The sequence below is a fragment of the Cornus florida genome, unplaced genomic scaffold, assembly GCF_030987335.1.
Source record: "Cornus florida cultivar Cherokee Brave unplaced genomic scaffold, ASM3098733v1 CherokeeBrave_3.0.0_Hap2_Chr11, whole genome shotgun sequence".
NCBI lineage: Eukaryota > Viridiplantae > Streptophyta > Magnoliopsida > Cornales > Cornaceae > Cornus > Cornus florida.
This window is the reverse complement of record NW_026775581.1, coordinates 97066824-97089329: the sequence shown is the minus strand read 5'-3', so window position 1 is coordinate 97089329 and position 22506 is coordinate 97066824. Positions and strand designations below refer to the sequence as shown.

Here is a 22506-nt window from a genome sequence, read left to right as displayed (position 1 = left end):
GTCTGCGTTTAGTGTTGGTGGTCGGGTTCTTGATCAATATCGTAGTGCACTTAAACCAGAAAATGTGGAGGCTTTGGTATGCACGAGGGATTGGCTTTTTGGTTTGAAAGGTAAATAACTTATAATAAATTTCAAATTATATTTTTATTATTGCAGAAAATAGTGAAGTAATAAATTTTTTGTGTATGTTTTACTATAGATACAATGAAGCTTCAAATGGATGACTTGATTGATAATGTGATGAAACTTAATATCAACAATGATGACCCTGTTGAAGGCCAATGTTCCACCAGTGTTAGCGTGACCGAATATTAAAATCCAGCTAGGTAAAAAAGCCCTCTACATTTGTTTTATTTTTCACATAATTTGTTATATGCAATCTTTTATATTTCAATCTGTTTTTTTTTTTTTTAATTATTATTATCTAAACTTATTTTACACTTACCTATTTTGTAGGAATTTCTACTTTTAGGTGTTTCAGAAAAGAGTGCATGCAAATTCCAGAAGGAAGTTTTTGAGTTGTGGATTTTTGGCTTTTAAGAAGATTGCATGTTACTTGACATTTCTATTAAATATTTTTATTTCGGTCTGTAATAACTTATGATTTATCTTTATTTCAGTTTGTAACTTATGACTTGTGACTTAATTTTTATCTTTGGCATTTAATCTCTCTTTTGGATGTTTGCTAGTATTTTAATCTTTGGGCCTTAACCACTTTAAACAGGTTAAATGGGTTAAACAGGTTAAACGGGTTAAACGAGTTAAACAGGTTAAACGGTAAACATGTTAAATAAGTCGTTAAACACGTCGTGTTTGGTGTGTCTAACACGACACGTTTATTAAACGGGTTACACGTGTCGTGTCGTGTTACCCGTTTAATAAACATGTCGTGTTCGGGTTTAGGATATGTGACACGATTATTAATCATGTCGTGTTCGGGTTGACCTGTTTAGTGTTATACCCCTACTTCAACACGACACGATTATGACACGCGAACCCGAATTGCCACCTCTAAATGCAACCACACACCAACATTTATCTACATATAAATGCATTAAATAAGCATGTGTAAAATGCAATGGACCCAAAAATAAATTTTCCGTACACAAAATACCGATAACGGGTCTCACATGAGACCTTTCGGCCCGAAAAACGAAAAAAATACCGAAATGGCGACCATTGTATTTATACAAGCCCTGAACTCAAGAAAATGTCCCAATCAACACTCTGACACACCCGGCACACCCCACGGTGTTCGGCACGCAAAACGAAAAAATATGAAAATACTCTCAAAAAATCAAGAAAATTCTAGAAAATAGAAAATGAGAAAAATCGGAAACATTACATCCACCCCCACCACTTACCATCGCCGCCACCACGCATCTTCACCTCCATTACCCATGACAGTAATCCTCAATTTGGTCCTTAAATCCACGATTAGCTTGTGCGACAAGCACTCGAAAGGCGAGATTGTAATGTCCCGAACTTTTTGGATTTTTTTGAATTTTTATTTTAATTATTTCTCGCACCTCGTTTTGTATGTCATGTGAGCCCGAATGGCCGTTTTACTCATTTTCTCGAGTCGAGGGTTTTAAAATTTTATTTTAATTATTTTAATTCATTTAGAGGTGACGGGATTGATTTTATAATTTTTCGGAAGTCGAGACGATTTTCAGGTTTGAGAACTTCTCTTGATTTTCTTACTTTAAATGAGGGACGTTATTGTCATTTCACATACATATACATATATCTATATCTATACAACGGTGGGAAATTTTGGGGGCATGCTTGGCATTGTAATAAAGCCAAGAGACATTTAGGTAACTTTGACATAAAGGTAATTGGACTACATGGTGACACTTGGCATGATGAAGAGCACATCTATTTCTTTTAAGTTGTCAACCATTTCTTCCTCATTTTCTCAGCTAATCTCTCTCCAACTTTCTCTTTCTCTCTATATATCTATACATACACTCATATACTCTAAGCTTCAAGGCCAAATTAGAGGGGTTTAGAGTGAGATTTGAGAGAAGGCCAAGAAGGGAGTTGTAATCTACACAACAAGAGCTTCCATTTGAAACCAACTATGCATGCACTTGGAGGATTTCAAAAATTAGGGCTTTGCATAAGGGTTTGTTTGGCTTGCATCTTGAAGTAGGGTCTTCTTAATATTTTGTACTTTACTTCTCATTGAGCATATTGTTCATTCTTATAGAGAAATTCTTGTTTTGAATGCAAGATTATGACTTGTTGATTGATAAGTGATGATGATTTGATATTATGTTTTAAGCATGCTTATATAAAATAAATGGATGTTTTTCTATTCTAAGTATTAATTGCTAGTATGATGGAAGTGATGAGAATTATATAAATAAGCATGTTTCTTGTTATGTAAAGTAGTAATGCCATGATTATAGTTGATTGGTTATGAATGTTATTCTTATAGTTAAATTATGCATAATGTCATGCTCTTGCATTGAGAATGCCATGTAAATTTCATCATTTTTATATAAGTAAAATTGAGATTATGTTGATGAGAAAAGATGCATGTGCATTGCATGGCGGGAAATGAGAAGAGGTTGAATGAAAGTTTTTATCAAAGAATGAATTTTTTTATATAAAAATGAACCGGATTTCGCGAGTCCGGTGTTAACTTGACCTAGAGGGAGCGCGGTCCGGTGTAGGACGTGAAAAAGTTTATACTAGATCCCAAATGGTTGCCGGACTTGGAATTAGGGATAGTTATCAATCTTGCCTCAATAAAGTTAGTTAGCGTTTTTCTTTAAATATGAGTTTGGGGTCGGTAGAGACAAAGTTTGGAGCCCGTAGGGGCCAAGTTTGGGGTCGGTCACTACCAAGGGAGTCATGGGCATTGCATTGCATTCTATGCATATTCGTATTGAAATGCCAAAATGCCATTGTTGGGTTTGTTTTGTGAATTAAATGTTATGACATCCTCAATGTATGATCCTGGTTCTCTTTCATCCCTAACGTGTGTTGTGCAACTCAAGGGAGTCTAAAGTTAACGCCTTAGGCGACTTTTACTAAGTCACCATGCTCAACCTTTCCTTTATCATTTTTTAGGGTATGACAATGACGTGGTTGAAGACGGACCTTACAAGTATAGTTAGGATTGACGGATACATTCTTTGACAATTTTGTAATTAATGCCTAGTTAATGCAATTTATTTGTAAAGCGCCAGTAATTTGTTTATTTTTGTATAAGGCATTGTAATCAAGACCTTTTAAGGGTCTTAAACTAGTAACGTTATTATTTTAGCTATTTGGCATTTTCTGGATATATATATATATATATATATATATATATATATATATATATATATATTGACATGCACCGTTGTTGGATGGTTGGGTTTTGGACAATTACAATTGTAATTGGATTAGATGAACGACACACTTGACAATGCTTTAGGTTGATTTACGTAAGTGAATATATATATATATATATGTATAATGGTGGTAAATGAGCAATGTTTTAGTGGTTGTGTAAGTGGGTATAATTGAGTGTGTATTGATTGGCCAAATAAGGAGAAAACATACAAGTTTTAGTCGACGTGAAATTACCACACGTGGTATTAAGGCAGTGTACAATTGCACTGTTGAAGGCTAAACCGGTCGGCGTAAAATTACCACATGTCGACTGAGTTCCCCAAGGGTATCACACGTGGGTCGTTTCCTGCTTCTTCTTCCCTTGATATTTATTTTCCATTTTTTGCCCCTTCCTACTCACTTAAGGTTATTCTATTCTACCATGGACTCTAGAATGATGTAATAATAATGTCTTAGATGTGAAATGACCAGATTACCCCCCGGATGTCATTCTAATTATTGTATGACCTTAGCAAATAACGGTCTTACCATTTTTGAATTATAATCCATTGCAATTGAGTTAAACGACCATTTTTTCCTTATTGGGCCTTAAAGTATTTATTTATTATGAAATGACCTTAGTACTCTTGCATGTCATCGGTTCGAGTAAGGACCCAGTTAGCGATTCGGACTCCCGAGTTCAGGTCGTTATAGAGATCGTGGTGGGCGTCAAGTCCGACAAGAACGTCGAGACCTTCTACGGCTACTTTTTCCGATCATAGTTGAAAAAGGCGATGTTAGAGCTGCCATCGCTGAAACGGAAAACGAAATCGACTAAGCCAAATCGAAGGCCTCTAGTTCATCATCATCATCATCATTTGATTCACCGGTGTGATTAATCCTTGACAACAGCTCGCCGCCGCCTTATGTATCTGGATGTATCTGTATATATATATATATATGTATGTATATAAAAGAGAAAAATGGAAGGATGAAGAGGTGGTGGTTTGGTGGAATTAGTGTCGGCGATGTCGTGGGAAACAAGGCGACTAGTGTTGGGGCGGTAAGAGGAGAAAGAGAGAGAACAGAGAAAGGAGATAAGGAAATAAATGGGTATGTGCATACTAATCCTAGATGAGGTCAGAAAGGTAATTTCCACATTCAAAGGGTAAATATAAAAGTCAAAGGTCAACAATGTCAATTCATTACATGTCAGAGACCATTGGGGTATGTTTGTTAACAATATCAAACTTGAGGGGGTGTCTTTGTCCAAAAATGACTCAATTTGTATATGGTTGGCCTTATAAAAAATCTCGGGGGGTGTCGGTGTACTTTACCCTAAATTTTTAGATTAAAAAATAGTGATAAACTGAAAAAATCAAGTATTCTCTCTCCTCTCTCTCATATTTATCACCATCACCATCACCATCAACCTCAACCTCTCGTGTCACCGCCAACTCCACCGACCACTACCAGGGGCGGAACCAGGATTTAAATTCAGGGTGGCATAGTACCCAAAAAAAAAATAGAAAATGAAGAAGTTTAAGAAGTAGAAGAAGGAATAAAAACAAATAAGAAGTAATTGGAGAAGAAAAATGACACAATTTTGAAAGAAATGAATTAGAGTATGATTGAATAAGGAAAATTTGATTTAAAAAAAAAAAAGAAATTTAAAGATTAAATGAGGAAAAAAAGGAAAAAATTAAGAGAATTTTGGAACCTTAATATTTTTGGAGGGGCATAATATACAAATTTCTATATATATGTAAAAATAATTTTAAAAATTCATATATATTATATAGGACATTTTGGGTCTGTTCATAAGAACTTGCTGTGAGACGAAAATTGCTTAATTGGTTGGCTCTTTCAAGTTATTGGGCTATACACAGACATATATATATAATGGAGTTTATATCATTAAAATGGAGTTTAGAACTTAACTAATTTATTTTCTATTTCACTTCTAGTGTTTGTTTAAGTTTGTGATTAATGGAAGTTGAAGGCGGATAGATAATAATTCGTCATATGATAGTACAAGGAAGACGAAGGGTAGGTTATAGAAAGAATGATAAAATGAATAAAAAAATTCTTGATTGGATGAGGAATCCAATTTTGGATTGGTATGGATAAAAGATCTTTCTATATATGTTATACTATTCAATTCTCGATGATAAATTAATTTGATAGCTCAAATATTGTTATTCATAATATTAACCCAATTTAATATGATCGAGAGCTAATTTATCCATTGAATTTATAAAGGCTACATTCCAAAATTCTCTTTAGTTCAAGGTACATAAAAACCCTCTGTCTTCAGATGACGTGACACCCTTCAGATCTTCAACGAGGGTCCTATTAACGTCGACCACAAATTGGCCACGCCGACATCAACTAAAACCTACAGTCCTCGCCATCAATCCTTTTATTTATAGGGTATCTTCATTTATGGATCTGTGTGATAAATTATCTTGTTTTAGATGTCCATTGAATCATTTAGATTATAAATTATCTTGTTTTAGATGTCCATTGAATCATTTAGATTGTTGTTGGTACCATTGAAAGTCTGAATTTTCATGTAATTTTAGAGATTTCTGCGTTATTTGTTCTTTGTTAATTAAGCTTTAGACATTTATGGTGTACTAGGGCAATTTTTTAAAAAATTTAACTGTTCTGACGTAGAGAAAACGGGGTAGGGGTTTGTTGAGTATATGCACCAAATATGAAGGGAGATTAAAACAATAAACCTTAAATATTCTATCGGCGTGGCATTTGTCCAAATCTCAACAGAGAACAGTATAATTTACCAATTTTTTTATAACAAAAAATTACTCTTTCTTCTTCTTTTTATTTGCATCTTATTTTCATCTTTTAAGTTTTTTAAAATATCAAACAATGAAATTTTTATTACTTGCTTAATTTGCCTTCTTTTTTAATGACAATTACTCCTTTATTTTCTATCACATGCAAGAGATGGGTTTTTTATTTTATTTTTCGAATTATCAAACAAATTCAGTCATGCTATGTTTTGAAGCACTCTATAGTATGAATTTGAAATTGAATAAAATTGAGTTAAAATTTTAAATAAAATTTATATTTTCTCTAACTTCAAATTTAAAGTATCAATTTGGTGTTCTTAAATACAAACATAAATTTTAATGATATTTTACTGTTTATTAGATCGTCACTATGATAATGTATTCGATATCAAATTATGTGATTTCTCCGCATCATTTTCTCTTGGTTCAAACGAAGACGAATTACTTGAACAATTTTCCGTCACCGACAATCCATGACATGGATTGATTTCACATCGTTTTCTTTCAATTTTTGTTTTCTAACTATTTGGCACCACATGAAGAGAAGACAAAACAAATTTAGGTTAGCCCAACCTCTATTTTGAGTTTGTTCTCAATCGACCAGATAACTACTTTTTTACCACAACAATTTACAGCTAACTTAGGTACCACTTGGATTCCATTTTTGACAAGAAAAGGTCACGTGTCCACTTGAATCATGTGAAGGTGGATCTACCTCCAGTCTTTTTCGTCCAAAATTTTCTTTTAATGATACAATTTTTTTTTTTTTTTTTTTTTAATTTGTACTCACACACACACGTGCCTTCACTGAGACTCGAATTCTAACCTCTATTTAAGAAGTAAGAGCCTGATACTACTAAGCCACCAACCTATTGATCATTTAATGATAAATAGTTACATACGACATTTAATTATTTGATATTTGTATAATCATGAGAAGGCTCATGAAAAATCCAAGTCACTTGAATATAGTTGTTGATCAATTTGGACATATCTATCATAACCAACCTCATCTTTAAGGGTTCGGACAACATTTTTTAAAGACTCCGTCACAAATTTTAAAAAAGTAATCCAAATTGACTAACAAGAGTTTAATCCAAGCTTGGTATTAGGTGCTTGTGGTGCACACCTAGATATAAGACAAGTGTTAGAACTTGGAGATTCTTGTTGGTCACAAAGAACTGATATCAGAATTAGATTTAGTCTTTAATCCTTCTCAATCTACTGGTGTCCAAATCAAAGTGTCCAAATTTGTCGCTTGATCTAACCACAACAAGGGCGTCCAAATAAATGATATCATACACTTAAAAAAATAATAATAATAAATATTGTGGACTATTTCTTTCCAAAGGGTCCTACCTATTTCATGCATCAAATTTTAATTGGTGCAAGACAGCATTCTTTGGGAATACATAATAGAAATAAAATATAAACATTTTTCTTTTCATCTTTTTCTCTATTTGACTAGTCCTTAACTTGGCTACCTTCTCACATGTCCAACAGAACCCTAAAAATTCACTCTGAATTCTTAACTTATAGTTAATATTATATATGTAGATGGTAACATTCTTAATAATTTCAAAAAAATAAAATGTCTTTTTCATCTCAAAATGACACACACACACACATATATATATATTGAAAAAACGTGCATCTTTTTTAGAAGTGTTTTTAATTAGATGATTTAACAAGGGTTTAACTCAATTTCAGATAATAACATCTAATATATATTTCAATTATATAAGAGGTCCTCAACAATCAACAACAAACTCAATTCCTATCCTACAAAAGTTAAAACCATATTCCTATTTCTTTTCTCATTTTTGAATTAAACACAAAGGACAGAAAAAAATAAAAAAATAAATCAAAAGGAAATGAATTGCATGGAAAGTTGGAAACAACCTCAAGAGATATTTGGGTTGATTTGGTGTTTGAATTTTCACGAGTGATGTGTGAAGCTTTCCCACAAACTTTTCTTATGCAAGAGTTGTAAGAAACGTGGCCCAACAAACTACAAGTTCAGTTATATATATATATATATATATATATATATATATGCTGTATACAGTTGTACGTTGTTAAGTAGGTCTTTCAAAGGGCAAGGTTGCATGCCAACTTTGACCCTTTCTCTTAGCAGCCTAGAAATGGGAATCTGTTGGGCAAACACGAATCAATGTCATGGAGATGTATTCACTAATGGCTATGGATGTCGGCACTCGCCAGCACAACAAAGGAATGCAAACACCATTAAAGTAAATGTTGATGCAATATTGTAACCTTAATGGATGTAATAAAAGTTGCATGATTTTTAAGAATAATATATATATATATATATATGCATAAATTTATACATTGATGTTACACGTGTGTGTGTGTGTGTTTTTTTTTTTATTATTTCAATGATAAGATAAGTATACATAGATGAGAAAATATGTTAATATATATATATATAGTCTATTACGTTTTCAATTTAACATGCATCATACCATTCTTATATTAAAATAATATAAATCTAGGAATATGACACTACTGTCCTAAATTCACCCTGTGAAGAGGGACTTTTTTTCTTTTTCTTGAGACAAACTTGTCTCCTCTGGTGTTCCCCCTTGTGATCAATTTGAATGTTCTACTATTTATAGTAAATAAAAATAAATTTTCATTTATAAACTCATTGGAGAGTTTTTAAAGATTATATATATATATGTATAAACTCAATAAATATATTAGTTATTTGCATTATTTGTTGCAATATCCACGAAAGAAAGAAGTTGGTTATAAGTACAATTCGATATTATGTAAAGGTGAAAGGTGGACATCACTTCACATAAGGTGTACGCGAACTTTACTTTATATGGGGTGATTTTTATCTTTTCTTTTCTTATGCACACAGAATGATCCAACTTTTGGCTTCTGTTAGGAGTGACAATTTGTATTATCGTCATGGTCATTTTGTGTCAATTTATGAGTATTTGCTAAACAGTTCAATTCAAAATTAATATTTTTTATTTATTTATTACTATATATTTTTTTACAAGTCAAGAAGTGTTAGAAGTTAAATTAATAAATGCAGAGAGTCGAAGTCTGATATTTCAGAGTCTACCGGAGGCACTAATTCACTGAATTATCGAGACAATTACAATTCAAACTCAATTCGTTTGTTAAACAAATACAATACAACTTGTGTAACTCATTTAATAAATGAATTATGTAACGATACGACTCATTATGTCAGTCCTGATTTTGACACTGAAAAGAGGAATATATGGCCAAAGATGGGCCCACAGACTCGCGCGGGTGTTTTAAAAAGACTCAGAGATCTTTGCCTCCACATTGCAACGAGTCAAACCAAAAAACATCCTGTATGCGAATCTGCGTTCTCCCGGAAAACGGTGACTTCCCCGCCGGCGAAGTTCCTGAAATCTTCTTCAAAAGGTTTGGTTTCCATTTTTATTATTAGACAAGTATTTTTCTACTTCCTCTTCAATCCTTCGATCAGTTCCATTCCTTGTTAAGCTACTTCGTGGACGGCTACAACATATATACACACATAATTACACATATATATATATATTTATATATGACCAATTATTATTATTTTTATTTATTTATGTAGTAGTTATACAAAACTAGAATTTTTATAATGTTGAATGCAAACCCATTAATTTATTTAACATTTGTATGTTCGGAAGCTTTAAATCTGCAGTTCTATTCCTGAAGATACATACACAAACACAGACATGCACACATATTAATATTAAATACAGTCTTTTTTCTGCACATTAGGATAATTTTGTGCCAGCCTAAACATCAGGAACTTCTTTTAGGTGTTTCCTTATGCTTTGTTCAATTCCTATGTCTTTGACTATGAAGGATTTTTGTAGGGTAACCAAGTTGTAGATGGGGATGTAAAAATTTGTTGAGTCCAATTGTCAGTTCATTTATGCGAATAACTAAATTCTGAACTTCAAATTGTTTATTCACAACAAATATATAATAATAAATAAAATAATAAGATTTTATTTTTTTATTTTTGTCTCAACCATGGTGGTGGGCCTCTCAGAGCACCCATAATTCACCACCCGACCCATGCAATTCCCGTCCCACATGCACCAGACAATTGCCTAGAAAATTTCCTAGGTGGCCTTAAGGAGATTCGAACTTCTAATCTCAAGGATGCCAAAATAGTGAGATGCTTGATGGTTGTGAACTTGAATTTCAAGAAAATGAATCCATATTAGAATCTTTTGTTCTTCTTTCCTTTGTTGTTTTCGGGTTGGTGTGGATGATTTCATGACATTGCATTCTTGAATTTTTCAAAAGTCTGTCTGCATTTCCCCACTGTATGATATTTGACACAGTATCCGATTGTTTAGAGTTTATCTTTTCAGTAATGGAGAACATTAAAGCTCCATTCAGAGGTATTGTAAAAGATATCCAAGGAAGAGCACCGTGTTATTATCAAGACTGGATTGGTGGCATTCGTTCAGGTTTCGGGTATGTCCTTCGTTTGGTTTAACACAAACAGAGTTGGAATTGCATAAATTATTAATGGGTGTTTGCTAATTGTTTCTCTGTCGATGCCAGGATATTGGCTCCAACCACCTATATCTTCTTCGCATCTGCCCTTCCTGTCATTGCCTTTGGTGAGCAATTGAGTAGAGATACAGGTTTGTCACTATTCCTCTACTCTTTCTTCAATAATATTTTCCGGTTAACAGAATTTTAAGAATGTTTAATCAATCAAATTATGTGCAAGTCTTGACTCAATAAGGATAATGCTCTGTTTGGTTCCCTTTAAACTTAGAAATAAAGTAGAAATCTCTAACTAGTATATTTGTTTTTGAAAATAACTAACAAATGTTTTTTCTTGTATTCCTTTATTGGCAATGAAATGGAGCACAAATGAAAAGATAATTTAGTGTCAATGCCGTCACTTCTATTTTTCAGTTGGTATTTTAATTGATGCGCTTAAGAGTCATGTTTTCTGTATGCAGATGGGAGCTTGAGCACAGTAGAAACTTTAGCTTCTACTGCTTTATGTGGTATCATACACTCATTTCTCGGGGGACAACCTCTTTTAATATTAGGAGTTGCAGAACCCACTGTTATCATGTACACCTATTTGTACAATTTCGCAAAAGGAAGGGAAGATTTGGGAAAGACATTGTTCTTGGCCTGGGCTGGATGGTACTATTAATCAACCTTCTCATATTTCTCAACCATGGTTTTTTGCATATAATTGAATATACATATTTGATGTTTATTTTCTTTTCTTTTTTTACTTCAGGGTTTGTGTCTGGACAGCACTCTTGCTGTTTTTTCTTGCTATATGCAATGCTTGTACTGTTATCAATAGATTTACAAGAATTGCCGGAGAACTTTTTGGCATTTTAATTGTTGTTCTCTTCATCCAAGAGGCTATCAAGGTATTTTGAAGATCAGAAAACAGATCAAATTATAGATTGTGACAGACGATTATCGTATGTGATTCTAAACATTAGGTGGACTTTTGAATCATAGGGAGTTGTAAGTGAGTTTAATACCCCCAAAGGTGAGGATCCGGCAATAGAAAAGTATCAATTTCAGTGGCTTTACACAAACGGATTACTGGCGATCATCTTTGCTTTTGGCCTCCTCTATACTGCCTTAAGGAGCAGAAGGGCAAGGTCTTGGAGATATGGCACAGGTTTATGAAGCCAATTTTTTAATGACCTAAACTCCATTGTTCAATGTGCTCACGTGGTGACCTTAGAATTCTATTAATGTACACAGGGTGGCTCCGAAGTTTCATTGCTGACTATGGGGTTCCTTTAATGGTCTTAGTGTGGACAGCACTGTCTTTCAGTGTACCGAGCAAAGTTCCATCTGGAGTTCCCAGAAGGCTCTTCAGCCCTCTCCCATGGGAATCAGCATCATTGTACCATTGGACTGTAATCAAGGTAATTATGTTGTCAATTTTTAAATCTATTGTTTCATAGAAGCAGCTCCATTTTTCTATTGGAGATTTGGACCCCATTTCTTATTTCCAGATAATGTTTCAGTCCCTGCTAGAGTTTACACATGGTTATGCATTTTTCAGTTCATTTCTACAAATCAATACTTTTTATAAGCATTCAAATCTGAAAGGGGGAAAAAAAAACTTATCCTTCATTATGTTTCTTTCACTTTAAATTACACTGTTGGACACAACCTCAATTCTAATATTTCAATAAAAGCAGTTTCTTACAACAATGGGAAATTGAACAAATTATGAAAAAAGTTACTGATAAAACTGAACAAATCATGAAAAAAGCTACCGATAAAGCCATAGAATTGTTTGAAACCAAGTGGTCTTAGGCCACACTTTTTTAGTTAGGAAAGTAGTCCTGAAGCAATGCAGGTTTTGGAGGGAACAACATAATCAGTCATCTGATATCCTCCTGTGGCACAGAGCTGTAATCTTGTCTAGAAGTGGCTTCAAATTTGTCTCAGTGTCGATTGATGTCGCCTTATCTCTCCCTTTAAGTGCGATTGAATGACAAAATTCCTCTGTTTGAAGTATGGGTAGTTCAATATGTTGTATATACTAAATTACCTCATATAAAACTGCAGGATATGGGGAAGGTTCCTCCGGCATACATATTTGCTGCTCTCGTTCCTGCTGTCATGATTGCTGGGCTTTACTTTTTCGACCACAGTGTTGCTTCACAGATGGCACAACAAAAGGAGTTCAACCTCAAGAACCATTCTGCTTACCACTATGACATATTGTTGCTTGGATTTATGGTATATATGACTGACTTCTAGTCTTTCTGCCTTTTCATTGCATATTCTCTTAACGTACTAATTAGTGCTCTATTTTGATATATGTGGTCACAGACACTGCTTTGTGGATTGATTGGACTACCTCCTTCAAATGGGGTCCTGCCACAGTCCCCTATGCATACTAAGAGCCTCGCTGTTCTCAAGCAGCAGGTAGGTGTTACATAATTTTAGAGGAATTTCTTTTTAATTAGTCGGTAATTGAGATGGTTTAGTAGTTTGAATAATGTGATTCATGATATGCAGTTGATTCGAAAGAAGATGGTTCAGAGTGCCAAGGAAAGCATAAAACAGCAAGCTAGCAACTCTGAAATCTATGGCAACATGCAAGCCGTGTTCATAGAAATGGACAGCTATCCAAATGTAAGTGTCTCTGATAGAGAAAAGGTTACCTTCAGAAGAAATGTTTGGCATTGAAACCTCAACTCTAGTAGTATTCTTCTGAAGTAAATGCATATCCTTTAATACATGCCCTGCAAAGACAAATTTGTGATTTGATATACTAGTTTTTGCTTACACTTCAAGTCATTGTGATAGATCTCTTAAATTTTTTGAAGAAGTTATTTACCCAGTTTTTTCAATGAGGGCACATGTCTTGGTTTTGTCATGTGTACATTGCAAATTATCCATATGAGTACTCCAGTTTTGTGATTTTCCTTCTATAATGTCATGATATGGATCTGTTGCAGACATCATTGGTAGTTAAGGAGCTGGAAAAGTTGAAAGAGGCAGTTATGAAAAATAAAATTGAAGGAGAAAATTCAAAGAGTACTTTTGATCCCGATAAGCACATTGAAGCCTACTTGCCTGTCCGAGTTAACGAACAGAGAGTAAGCAACCTGTTACAGTCACTCCTTGTGGCAGCATCAATATGTGCTATGCCCATGATAAAGCTGATACCTACATCAGTTCTTTGGGGATATTTTGCCTATATGGCCATTGAGAGCCTCCCTGGAAATCAGTTCTGGGAAAGGATTTTACTTTTGTTCATTACACCTGACCGGCGATACAAGTAAGTTCACTTTTGTTAGATCAGTGTAATGATTCAATAGCATATAAGGGCACGGTTTAATCAACTTAAATAATTTGTTAAATGGAATTTCAAACTATGTAGTTATGAACTAATTCCCCAATGGTTTCCTGATTTTGGCAGCAGAAATTTATAAATAGGAATGGAGTTCATAACAGAAAATATTGAGTCAAGAAATCAAGGAAATGAAATTTCGTAACCTTCTCTTGATATCTATAAAATAAAGTTGGTTCATGTGTTGGTATGACCAACAAAATGGACTCAAAATATTCACACTTTTCTGCGAGGCTAACTGCTGAACATTGCTATACCACTGTGTGCTTAACTCTTAGTCTCTTACTCGTCCATAATAATTCAGTTTCTCACTTGGCTATGCAAATTAAACCGTGTTGGCAGGGTTCTGGAAGGGGTTCATGCTTCCTTCGTGGAATCAGTACCATTTAGACACATAGTCACATTTACACTCTTCCAGTTCGTATATTTTCTGGTATGCTTCGGAGTGACATGGATACCTATAGCTGGCATACTATTTCCCTTGCTATTCTTCCTCCTCATAAGCATCAGGCAACATATCCTTCCCAAGTTTTTTCAATCACGCCACTTGCGGGAACTCGATGCAGCTGAGTACGAAGAAATTGCTGGGACCCCGCAGCGTTCTCTCAGTTTCTCTTTCAGGGTATATGATTATTAGTTTCTCCATTGTCAATCTTTATTGTCCTTATATTGGTATGATCGACTTACAATTTTTCGATCAGGAAAAGGAAATTACACCTTACCTCGAAAAGGAGGAAGATGAAGTAGAAATGTGTGATGCTGAGATATTAGATGAACTCACAACTAGAAGAGGGGAGTTGAAGCTCAGAACTGTAAGCTTCAGCGAAGACAGACATGGTCAGGTAGGTATCTGAGTCACTTTCCTAGCTAATGACGCGCCAAAATTGCCCATTCACATAATGTTTTACATATCTGATTCTATCTTTAACTAAATTATATATGAAATTCTGTACTTACATAATGGTGAATAAGTATCTGTGCATTGAATGATGGAAAATTAAGGGTGGTACATGTTATGGTTTTGCAGGTTTATCCAGAGGATGTTATCCAAACGGAATGAGGGAATAGGATTAGTATGGAATTGGGAAAAATTGACGACGACGACGACGACAATGATAATTAGGGCTTTAGAAGGACTGTCATGTTGTATTTAGTTCATCAGAAATGCAATAGTAGGGAGGAGAACTGTGATTGCTGTCAAAAGTGTAATTTTGGAGATAGAGAAGAAGATGCACAGCCACACTATTTTCATAATGTTATTGATGAATATAATATAAGGCCATACTTCAATATTGATGGAATGGGTTTAAAGCATTTACCATCATATTTTTCTGCTCTGAATCAATTGAGAGTTTGAGACAGTAAGACATACCTGCATGAAGTTTATTGTACTATATTTTAACGATGTGGGATTGATTATGTTTAGCGTCCAAATTTTAAACAGTTAATCTTCTAAACTAAAACTGTCATATGAGGATTTCAAGTTTAAATAGCCGCTCTATCAAATCTTATGTCGAGAAAAATAATAATAAAAAGCTTTTTGTACGTTCATGAGCATACGTTTTTGCATTGCTATCCGTAAGTTTTCAGGATCATAAGTCATAACAATTGTATTTAGATTAATCACGAGCTGTGAAGATTATTGGTTTTGAAGTTCAGAGCCATAGGTTTTGGTTCTCTTCTCACCGAGTTTTTACAACTGCGTTTTCGTCGGCGGGTCTTTGAGCCTCGTTTTCTGTGGGAAAATAAATCCCGCCAAAACTTTGCCGCCATTACACCCTCGCTTCCTTGGCGGGAAAAAAAGCCGCCATAACTTTGCTGCCATCAAGCAAGGTAACGTTGTCGTTTCAATTTTTGCGAATTGTTATCGTTGCTGATCGTGGGTTCAGGACGACATCGTTTGGACGTTGTATATATCCACGCACTCTAGTACACACAGCTTTTCTCTTTCTGTACACTCTAATCACTTCACGAAGGAGCCGTGGGAACCCTAGTAGCGATTCCCCAGTCTGCTCTAATCCCAACTGTTCAATCCGTCTCTTCAGGTAATTCTTCTATAATTATATATATATATATATTGGAAAACAAGTATGATATCTTATGAAGCAAATGCATGGATATGTATGTGTGCTTGTGTGGAAAAGGCGGACTAAATGTTCTTGTCAACATTTTCCCGACAGGTAATAGGTACTCTTCTTTCACGGGTCTCTCTATTTTCCTTCAAAATTTTATGTATATGTATTTCTAGATTTTTTATTTTTATTTTTTATTGCTCCACTAATTTATGCATTTTGGCCAAGTGGGTAAAGCGAGTTTCTTTGTCTTATTGTTTTTTACCTTCCAATACGTGTTTTGTTATATTCTATTATGATTAGTACTCTGTTCGATCATTACAGATTTAATCGTGTATTTTATTGAATCTGTGTGTGTATATATATGTGTGTGTTATTTATATACGCTGGTTTAGTATATATTGTATCATTTTTGGTCACATCCTTCTCTCTTTTTCGTAAATGTCATCTATTTCATTATTTTCTTGTTTGTTTATAGATATCCGATTAATCACATGTATATATATATATATATATATATATATATATATATATATATATATAGTTTTATTGTGTATCAGCGTGTATTGGCGACCAAACTGGACATGCATATACACTTCATAATGGTTCAGAGGCATATACAATTTTTGTATGTAATCATAATCATTTATTTTCTCTCATCTATATGTTTCCAGTTTTTCCATTCTATCATCTTGCAAGTACATTTCTGCATATCAAATTAGATGTTAAGTTTTCTGTAATTTATGCTTCCTCGTTAAATTGAGATATGTTTATATAGTTGATTAGGCTTTTGATTTGTACTTGGTCATACAAGAATATGGGTAGAATACTAGACTACGACTTTGCTATGTTTCTTTTCTGATCAATCTAAAACTGTTGTTTACCAGGTCTGTAGTGTTTGCTTGGCTTCATCCCAGTTAAAGCAAAAATAATAGCACACCACTAGTAAATTAGTAATACATGTGTATGTGTGTGTGTGTAGGTTTTTTTTTTTGGAGGGAATTAGTACATGACTAGAGATTCTATTTGTGTTTGTTTCTCATAGTTGCAAAGTAAATATTTTTTCTCAAATTACCCTTGTTGTTCTATAACTAAATATCTTGACATAAATGTTTTTGGTAAGATTATAACTTAATTTGATTGTTATTGTGCAGCATAGAAATGGTTTTTCTTTTACGTGACTAAAGTTTCTTTCTTTACTATTTGTGTTCCAATCTTGATGGATCCGAACTCATCTACTCAGCAGCTCTTGTTTCTTTTCACTCATCTAAGCTTGTCTTTTGTTTAAAACTGTCATAATGTTATATGAGTTTCCTTTATCACTTTTCTTTTAGTTTTAATTTATTAATATTATTTTGATGTAGTGTGCAGCTGATTGTATGGTTGAACCATCTTATTATATAGCCAGGTTGTTGCCTGATATGCTAGTTTCTTCTTTAGTATTGTTCTTGACATCATTAGTCTGGGATTTAAAGCATTAATATGGAATTATTTACATTGTTGGTTCTTTATAGCATATACTAATCTTTTGCTATTGCATACTGTAAGCTGCCGCTATATTCCACTTGGATTAAGGATTGTTATATACTTAGTTTCTTCCTTGTGTGACTGCAACATGTTCTTTGTGGTTTCCAATGCAATTTAGTAGTTTCGTCATTAGTTTGGCCTATGTTTACATACATACCAAATAAAGTAAACCAAGAAGGAATGTGATAAAGCCAGGGGTTGAGATACCATTAGATATGGATATATGTTGACAAACATTTATCCATGCATGTAAAAGGACCATCCACCTGTTAGAGAAGAAGTTAAATGAGTTTTTAAGCATACATGATGCATATATCAATTATCAGATCACTTTTATTTAGATTTGTTTGTTTTACTTTTTACAGGGAGATTTACATGGATAAGGGATATCAAGAGAGTGGTAATGTTAATGTTGAAAGTAATGTTGGCGATAATAAATACAATAAAGATGGAAATGTTGATGGAGTAAATGAAACGTTGAAAGATGTACCAATGGGAACAATTATGCAAACGGAACAGTGTGAAGAGTTGTGGAGTCAAAATTCTAATTTGCCACAAGGTGAGGTAGGAGAGGGAAGCTTTGAGAGATTGCCAAGGGTTGCAGAACCTGAAATGTATCCTGGTGCTCCAATGGCCACGTCAACTTTTCTTTCGAAGTTGTTTCATATAAAAGATACATATCGATGGACTGACAAATGTATCGACGATTTACTTGAGTTTTGTAAGGATGTATGTCCTGAAGGTGAGACATTGCCGGGGTCATATGATCAGGCTAAAAAGTTTATGCGTGATTTGGGACTGGATGAACATCATGAGCACAAGATACAGACTGGAGTGACTGATGGCGATGCTCGGGAACTAAATGTAAGCTCAGTTGACTTGCATCATGATCACTATTTATTTGTTCTGTTAATTTTATGGTTAGACTATATGAACTACTTACTTTGTGTTAGCTATCTAGTTTGTTTGAGGTTTTATGTTAAACATGTAGACTGTGGGGAAAATTATATGATCAATTGTATATTATAAGCAATCCCTAAAGAATCAGCAGGTTTAGTATCAATTCTGAAAAGGTATATGAACCTAAAATGCAAAAACATATGAGGAAGGCAACCAAAACAGTTGATTCCTAAAACTGACATATTAAGGCATACCACCCCAGGATTCCTATATATCATTTTACCAGCACTCTTAAGTAAAAGGAAATCGGAAGATGTGAGAATAAATTAGTCAACCATGCTCGGTCACATAATTCCGCAAATCCTTAGTTGTTGTGACGTATGCTACTGTATCAGTCGACTGAATTCAATCTATCTGGTATGATCTTATACAAAAATAGTTCCTTCTGTGGCTTTTTTGTTTGGGTGTGTGAGAAATGAAGCTGGTATGACTTTTTGTGTTTGTGAGTGTGAAATGAAGCTTGCATGGCTAGTTGATAGTTGCAATCTCTTTAGTGTTCTTAATCTCAAGGAAACCGAGTGATGCCCTTTTTTTGTGTGTTTTTACATATGATATGTTGATAGTTGCAATCTCTTTTAATTAGTGCATCAAATCCTTGCGTTCTCCAATTCTGTATGATGTTGGTGATTTGAATTTATTATAAGACACTATTATTAAACTTGTTCGACTTAGAACAACTGTGATTACAATCTAATTAGTGAATGAATTGCTCAAAATTTAAATTTGCTATGCATGACTGAAAAGTTCGAACCCATGAATTTTAGTTACAGTCTTCCCCTTGGTCTGCTTGATAAGTGTAGGTTTCCTAATTTCCAAGTAAACATTGAAGCATAGATTTGTTGGGTTGACAATATTCAGCCTCTTGTTCATTGCACACTTTCTGTCATTGATTCTTGAGTAATGACTAACACCACTGGTTCTCTTTTTAACTTTTTTTTGTAGACGTGGGATCTTCACTCGGGTTGGTGCATTTTATGCTTGCTGGGGAGAGTTATCCCTGTTCAGTGGCCTACTCCTTGGATAGCTTTTTCGTTATGCCAATTCAACTACTGCTTATGGTGAAATTTTCACCAACACCATTAATCCAATCTCAGTAGATTTTGCCCCTTACATGGTGTTAAATGCGGCTGGTATAACTAAGGAACAATATTGTATAGTTTGGTAATAGTTCTAATAGCTTGTCCAAACAAAATACAGGTTGAAGCCAATATCCTATTCCAAACAGGGATACTATTTGAAGCCAATAACCTATGGGGTTGATAACACACTTAATTAACCTCTTAAAATGCCAGTAGACTTGTGGGACATGATTGCCTGGCTAAAGATCTACTTCATTTCTTGGCAAAGATCTGCCAGTAGCAATTCTTTTCGTAGCTCCCATTCAACATTTAAAATATTTTTCAATCAGCTTTTTTTGCTGACTGTTCTTGTACTTGCTGCAATTTAGGCTATCAATCCCTACAAAGTATGGTTTCACTATAGGTCTATATTGGTGGTGTTTTCATAAATATTATATATATATTGTAATGTTTGTGATATTTTGAAGGAAGTAAATATCTCATGGGAAGTATGAAGTATAGATTCAATACATGTCTGTATTATTCTCGTGAGGATTTTGTTTGGGACTCTTTGCCACCTAATTTTTGATGTTATTGGTTATTTCAGTAATAGATTGTTCATCTTTTCCGCCTTACCCATTTGGTTTGTTTTTGTGCTGAAAATATTAAGTTCATAATTTATCTTCTCTCATTATGATGGATTATAATGATGCCTGAGTTGAACTTGTAATTTTTTTGTGGCAGCCTAGGTTTTCAGGTTTGTCTCCCACTGTACTGTTGTTAATTGCAAATATATATATATTTTTATATTACATGAACTTAATTAACTATATATTTGTAGAGTTTTTCCACAGCGGATTTGCATTCTTGATTAATGTCTTGTTGTATTTAAAATGATCCAGGAAGCTAAGGGCAACAAAAAGATCTCTCAAGGTACTTCTAGTCCAGTCACAGAAGAGCACTCTCAAAATACTCGTGGTACAAAGGGAAAGAAAAAAGTTAATGCAGCTAAGAGAAAATCGAAAAGAAATTAAATGGGAAAATAGATGAGATTGTATGAGAGGGTTGGTACTTTTGTTCATGAGATGATGGTAAATATGTTAAGTCAGTTTAGCTATGTGTTTAAGGACGTTTTTATGTTTAATCTGCCTCCAAAACAATGTTTGTTCAAGTGACTATTACGTTCGCATGTTTTATTTGACTATTGTGCTTCATTTTAGTGGCTTTCAATTAGTCTAGTTATTGCATTTTCATCATGATGTGTTTGAATATTGTAATCCATTGCATGTGTGGGATTATGGCAGGAATGTTGTAAGAATTGATTGATGCAATTGGATTTTTAGAGTTTCTTTTCTGGAGTACTCGCTTTTATGGCTTTTTGAAACCTTAATTATATCATAAATTGGAATTTTGGTGGTGTTATGATTTGGCATTGTGATTGCATTAACATTAAGAGCACATTTTTGTATTTTAAGGCATTTTTGGGCAAATTTAGGTTCAGGTCACAATCTCTTGGAATGAACTTGGACTGTTATACCATGTTAAAATTTCGTGGAAACCAAACAATACTTCATAATGCACTTTTTTGTGAAAGTTTAAATTTTATTAAACTTTTTCGAAATTTATGAACACTTTTACATTAAAACATCATTATTTTTTTAAAGGTAGTGTTGCATCATGTAAAAAGTATGAATATATTTAGTATTTAATACCTTGCTCGTCTAAAACGAGGCGGGAGCGAATTCGAGAGTGGGAGCATGAGAACGGCAGAATTAAGTCAGAAGCAAGGAGAATTTAAGCGAGAATGCGCGTGGAGTTTGAGAGCGAGAGCGACACCTGTTAAGAAGGATTGTTTGACTTAGTGTAGACTTTTATATTTTTTTAATAGTTTATAAACTTTGAGTTGATGTTGGAATTCATTCAAAGAAGCAATTGTTCCATCAAGCCTCACTTAAAATTCGGTAATGAGTCTAGTGATATCTCCGAGTCCTTTTGAGACAAAATAAGTGTAAGTGATTTGCATGAAAAAAAAAAAAATTTGCGAATTAATGCGATGATATCATTTGTTTTGGCTTCTTCACTCCTGTTGAGAAGGATTTTGTAACTTAGTTTAGACTTTTCTTTTTTTTAATAGTTTATAAACTTTGAATTAATGTTGGAATTTATTCAAAGAAGCAATTGTTCCCTCAAGCCTCACTTAAAATTCATTAATGAGTTTGGTGATATCTCCGAGTCCTTTTGAGACGTAATAGGTGTAAGTGATTTGCATGAAGAAAAAAAAAATTGCAAATTAATACGATGATATCATTTGTTTTGTCTTCTTCGCTTCTTTTATTTAACCCTCATACTTTAAATTAGTTGGTACAAAGCCTGTCATCTAGGTTTTGGTTCGACTCTTGGAGTGGTCAAACATTACAGGCTGTTGAAGGCGTATAATACGGGTTGATAACTTAATTTAGTATTTGATTTTAAATAGATTAAGTATTTGTCCAATTATATATCACTTAAAATAAACTAAAAATTTAAGTGACAAAAACATTAATAAACACTAAAAATTAAAATAATATTTATTTTTTAATTACTACTCAAAAACTTTGGCATTTAAAATTTAACCCTTAAAAGTTTTAATACTTAATTTTCAATATTATCCAACAAAGGAAATACTTTCATCCCATGAAAAGAATGGGAACAAAAAAAAAAAAAACGAAAAGAAGAAGAAGAAGAAGAAGAAGAAGAAGAAAGAAAAAAAGAAAAGAAAAACAACAACTTTATAATAAGAAAGACTTGCATTTAAATGCAAGTACGGTATATGAGTTGGGTTACACCTCATACATGAGAGTTTCGATTCTAACCTTATC

At 33.7% G+C, this 22506-nt stretch overlaps 2 protein-coding genes across 2 annotated transcripts; both read left to right on the top strand.

Annotated features, from left to right (window-relative positions):
* The first annotated feature begins 9491 nt into the window (after positions 1–9491).
* Positions 9492–15327, top strand: LOC132285861 (boron transporter 4-like). The gene is made up of 14 exons (XM_059788094.1): positions 9492–9578; positions 10535–10640; positions 10731–10813; positions 11141–11333; positions 11434–11572; positions 11667–11832; positions 11919–12085; positions 12738–12911; positions 13005–13100; positions 13194–13310; positions 13637–13959; positions 14374–14653; positions 14733–14873; positions 15059–15327. The coding sequence occupies exons 2-14, from the start codon at positions 10537–10539 to the stop codon at positions 15089–15091; spliced, it is 2016 nt and encodes a 671-aa protein (XP_059644077.1). The 5' UTR covers positions 9492–9578; positions 10535–10536; the 3' UTR covers positions 15092–15327.
* Positions 15328–16076: 749 nt separating this feature from the next.
* LOC132286896 (uncharacterized) lies at positions 16077–20849 on the top strand. Its single transcript, XM_059789321.1, has 3 exons — positions 16077–16211; positions 17996–18494; positions 19533–20849. Exons 1-3 carry the CDS (start codon positions 16132–16134, stop codon positions 19650–19652), a joined length of 699 nt encoding a protein of 232 aa, XP_059645304.1. The 5' UTR covers positions 16077–16131; the 3' UTR covers positions 19653–20849.
* Positions 20850–22506: the final 1657 nt, after the last annotated feature.